The 5,006-nt window shown below is 50.6% G+C and overlaps 1 protein-coding gene across 1 annotated transcript in view; it reads right to left on the bottom strand.

Moving 5' to 3' along the window:
- Positions 1-5,006, bottom strand: part of NMT1 (N-myristoyltransferase 1) — a 48,321-nt gene that overhangs the window by 8,877 nt on the left and 34,438 nt on the right. Inside the window, exons 5-8 of the mRNA XM_011940136.1 lie at positions 3,849-3,940; positions 2,889-3,005; positions 1,594-1,764; positions 639-747 (exon numbers count right to left, since the gene is read on the bottom strand). Of these exons, the coding sequence (XP_011795526.1) occupies positions 639-747; positions 1,594-1,764; positions 2,889-3,005; positions 3,849-3,940 (489 nt within the window). The remainder of the gene's footprint in view (positions 1-638; positions 748-1,593; positions 1,765-2,888; positions 3,006-3,848; positions 3,941-5,006) is intronic.

The raw sequence follows: 5,006 nt of genomic DNA, 5'->3' as shown, positions 1-5,006 counted from the left end.
AAAAAAAAAAAAAAAAGAAAAAAAAAAAAGAAAAGCAGCTCACTTTAAAGCTGCCCAGTCCTTCAGTGCCAAATCTGGGTAGGGAAATTGGGATTAGAAATCAGGGCTTCCTTCACAAGCACAGGTCACCCCTCACCTGGCCCGGCAGAGGGGTGCCACAGACCCTCAAGTGCATCTGCGCTGGGCTTTGGAACACACTGCCATGTGTATGAAGGTTCACTAAGTGGATTCATCATTCTATTTAAGCTTTACTTAGGCTAAAATTACAGGAAATAGGTGTTCTCTGAGCCTTTCAACAGATGGCAGAGAAGCTAGTCCAGGCACAGGCTCAGAGGAACTGAGAAAGTTAAACTAAAATAAAATCCTGCTGCAGATAACAGAAATAGAAAGTCCAGGAAATCTGAAGACTATGGGCTGGTTCACTTTTCTGGTAGGAGAAAGCCCTCTCTTCACCCAGAGCCCTTCTCTCCTGCTGACAGCCAGGCTCTCCTTGCCCTCTCCCTGCCCCCTGCCCATCACCTGGGGCACCACTGGCCTTTGGTAGGAGAAAGCCCCCTCTCCACCCAGAGCCCTTCTCTCCTGCGGACAGCCAGGCTCTCCTTGCCCTCTCTCTGTCCACCACCCGGGACACCACTGGCCTCTGGCAGTCGGTAGAGCTTCATGGTGCGCTGCATGGTCATATTTCTGCTCAGGTGGGAGAACTTCACTTCAATCAGCTTCCGTGGGTTTAGGGACCGATGCCAATACCTGTGGGGACACAAATGTCCTGTCCTCAGGGTTCTGGCCAATCCCTATTACAAGGACAATGGCAGGGAGACCCCAGCTGGCCAGCAGGTGGCGTGAGAGACACATCAGGTGCCTCTGGAGCCAGTGGTGTCACCCTGCTCTCCAAGCCTCCCCACAGTGAGTGCTGCCAAAGCTCCTCCTAGATCTTCTTTCTCCCTATTTTTCTTGCTGAATTTCCAAAACTATTCCTTTGCTACAGCGGTTGCCTGGGGAGAGCAATCCTCACTCCTAGAATCAAGTCAACGGAAAAGGGCTGTAGTCATGCCCAGAAGATGATGGCAGAGGCACTCACCCTCCTCCCTCCTCCTCTTCTGCCTTCACACCTGGTGTTTTTACTTTTAAAGTTCTCTAGGGAGAGATTATTCAACTGTTTCAAACAACTTTCTAAGGCAGAGGTTGCCCTTAGATCACATAGCAGACTTGCTCTATTTGGTGCACACAATATTCAAAACAAATTGAGCCATTCCAAATTTTAGGACATTTCCCATAAAAATCCAGATTTGAGCTTATCCCTAAAAACAAACAAAAACCACCAGTACCGCCCCCACCATCTCCAAATAGCAGCAGCCAGCAGACACCAAGAGCCCTCCAGACAAGGCAGGGACAGACTTGCCAGTCTGCCATCCCTACAACCCTCCTGCCCTCTCCACGCTCCCGATCTGGCTTCTGCAGGCACCAGGTGCCCGCCTTACCAGATACTCCAGAGGTGGGATGCTAAAGGCGGAGCTGTAACTCACAGTGGCCCATGCTCCTCAACTAGAGTGCAGACACCAGTATTTTAAAGGACTTACAGGAAGACAGTTTTACCTGCAGGTGCCAACGGGCTTTGGTAGTACCACCCCGGCAGTGTAAACAGCTTGGAAGATGCCCTCCAGGTGAACCCGCCTGGTAATCTCGCGGATCAGGACTGGAGCCACCCTCTTGGAGCGCAGTTTCTTGTGGACACAAAGGAAGTTGATCTCCACCATCTTCTTCTCTCTAAGAGGGGGAAACATCCAGGTGACAAGGTTTTTAACAGGGAAGGGAATGGTGATCCCCTCCAGCACGTGCAGCCACACCTGGAAGGACCAGGTCTGCAGCACAGGTGTACTTTTAGCTGCCACCTGCACTCAGTACTGGGACTCCCCACCACGCTCCACCAGGCCAGGAGCCTGCCTCACTTCAACAGAGTCTATTTCCAAAGGAAGGTGGGACTCAAGCAAACGCCTTTATTTGAAGGCACCACCATCATCTCCCTGATGAATCCCTAGGAGTCGGCTGGGGAATCCCACCGTTAGCATGCAGGGAAGCAGCACAGGGAACCCATGGGGCAGGTCAAGGCAATTCTAGGGTTTCAAGGTTCTGATTCCCTCAGTAACACAGCTGATAAGCCCTGAAGACTGTGGCAGGCAGATGGTTTGGACACTTTCAGGGAAAATGAAGAGCAGAGATCACAGGCCCCAAGGACTATCTGAATCTGGGTTACACTGGCTCTGGCCCATTTCTGCTGCTGTTCAAGTGCTTCCATGTGTGACTGGTACAGGCATTCAAAAAATGAGCCTCTGATTAGCCAGGTATGGTGGTGCATGCCTGTAATCCCAGCTACTTGGAAGGCTGAGGCAGGAGAATTGTTTGAATCCTGGAGGTGGAGGTTGCAGTGAACCAAGATAGCACCACTGCACTCCAGCCTAGGCAACACAGTGAGACTAAAAAAAGCCTCTGGCCAGGCACAGTGGTTCACGCCTGTAATCCCAGCATTCCTGGGAGACAGAGGTGAGTGGATCACTTGAGCTCAGGAGTTTGAGACCAGCGTGGGCAACACAGCAAGACCTTGCCTCTATAAAATTTAAAAAATAATAAAAACAAGCCTCTGCTGAGCAGGCACACCAGGTCTCAGGCTGGGCTCCTTCCAACCCGGGCCACAAACAAGGGAGCCAGCTGGGACTCTGAGCAGAACAGGGGGTTCCTATGATGAATCTGCAGTCCCAGCAGCTGGGCATCCTCCCTTCCTGAGACTGTCCCTCTTTCTTTCATGGGGCACATTGTTCAGCCTTTTTCTCCTCCCTCCCAGATCAAGCAGGATGGCGGTGTTGTGGGGGTTGGAGGTAGGTGCTGGTGCTTACGTGTCATAGATATGGATGTTTGCCGGGATGGCACTAATGAACCCAACCAATTTCCGACTTGAGACCACTCGAACCCCGCAGTGCCACTGGGGGAGCCAGCCGGGTGGCCGGAGAGCCCTGGAAAAGAGAGGCTGGGGTTGTTGTGCTGCTTCCAGCAGGCTGGACAAGCTGTTTGGGTTCCACAGCCAAATTTGGTTTTGACCTGGTGCTACCACCTCCCTGGGGGTTAATAGCTGAATTCTCTTTAGGGCCAAGCCCTCCTGGACACACGGAATTGAGCCATCACCATTTCTGGCTACTCATCCCACTGGGCCTAGTTACTCATCCAACCCAAGGTTATCATACTGAGGATTTCATGCCTGATCCAATTTCTGTGTGTTCATTTTGACAGCTTGAACCAAGGGACTGGCATCTTTGGTTCAGAGGACAGTGGGTCCCATGGTTGAGAGCTGATTGTGGCAACCCTGGAGCTCTGGTCTCCCATCTCCCTCCTTCTGGCATAAATTCTTCCTTCCCTTTCAGGTAGTCCCTCTCTATTTCGGCGCATGCCTCTCTCTTCCTGGATATTAAACGTGGCCTGGGCAGGTGGATGGCTCAGCCAGGCAAGGCTATACAACTGAGCATGCTCAGGAACTAGATAGAAAATGTGCCTTCTTTTCTTTCAGTCTTAGTAGGTCTTATGCGCCTTCCTTTCTTACATAAAGTCACCAGACAATGCATACCTCTTCCCTGGGTACCAACTCTACGAAGGTCTCCCTCACCCAGTCAATTGTCTTAAACAAGGTTGCAATTCTAAGCGCCAGTGAAAGCAAGTCTCCTTCAGATGCAGGAACTCAAAAATGACACACTAATTTGCCATTCAAAGGTTGGCCCCTGGCAGGGATGAAAACTCTGGTGCCCTGTGGTGGTTCTGCTCTACACCTTGCCCTCAAGAACCTCAAGACAGCCCCTACAACTTACCACAAAAGAAACTCTGGGGAATAATCAAACCGGAACATGTTGTCATCATCTTCCACATAGTTCTCATTCAGGAGGGTGTACAGTTCTTTCAGCTGTAAAGAAATAAGCAGCTCACTTGGAGGTATTCTGCCAGGAAGGAGACCAACTCCAATACCCTGGGGCTCCAGGCTTTTCAGAAGGATGAAGCAAACCACCAAAAACGACGTGGAGTCTCACAAATCCCTCTGCCCCCTGGCACGGTAGGAACTCTTGGAGCAAGCACCCTAGTCAGAGTAGAAAACGGAGCCATCACGTAGCAGAGTGGCAGACTGAGAATGCCACCTAACTAACCAACCACTTCATCATTCTGCACCATCAACAAGGGAGAGCCACTGGTCTCGACTTCTGTGAAGTGCTGTGCAGGGATGACTCTCAAAGCTAGTCAAGAAATTACTCCACAGAGAGTCACTGCTATTTCCCACCTTGTCTGATTTTTACCATCTGGCTCAAAGGCCTTTTTTTCCTTTCTTTTCAAGATATGGTCTCACTCTGTTACTCAGGCTGGAGTGCATCGGTGTGATCATGGCTCACTGAAGCTTCCAACTCCTGGGTTCAAGCGATCCTCCTACTTTAGCCTCCTGGGTAGCTGAGACTACTGGTGCATACTACCATGCCAGGCTAACTATTATTATTTTTTCTTTTGTAGAGGGGAAGTCTCACTATATGGACCAGGCTGATTGATTTTGAACTCCTGGGCTCAAGCGATCTTCCCACCTTAGACTCCCAAATTGTTGGGATTATAGGTGTGAGCCACACCTAGCCACAAAGGCCTTTTTCTGCCTTCTCAGCTATCTCCATCTGCTGGCCTAACTTTGGTATTAAAAAATTCTGTTGGCCGGATGTGGTGGCTCAAGCCTGTAATCCTAGAACTTCGGGAGGCTGAGGTGGGCAGATCACCTGAGGTCAGAAGTTCAAGACCAGCCTGGCCAATGAGGTGAAACCCCATCTCTACTAAGAAATAAAAAAATTAGCCGGGTGTGGTGGCAGACGCCTGTAATCCCAGCCACTGGGGAGGCTGAGGCAGGAGAATTGCTTGAATCCAGGAGGTGGAGGTTGCATGAGCCGAGATGGTACCATTGCACTCCAGCCTGAAAGACAGCAAGACTGCACCTCAAAAAA

Source organism: Colobus angolensis, unplaced genomic scaffold (genome assembly GCF_000951035.1).
Source record: "Colobus angolensis palliatus isolate OR3802 unplaced genomic scaffold, Cang.pa_1.0 Scaffold187, whole genome shotgun sequence".
Classification (NCBI taxonomy): domain Eukaryota; kingdom Metazoa; phylum Chordata; class Mammalia; order Primates; family Cercopithecidae; genus Colobus; species Colobus angolensis.
This window is presented reverse-complemented; position numbering and strand designations above follow the sequence as displayed.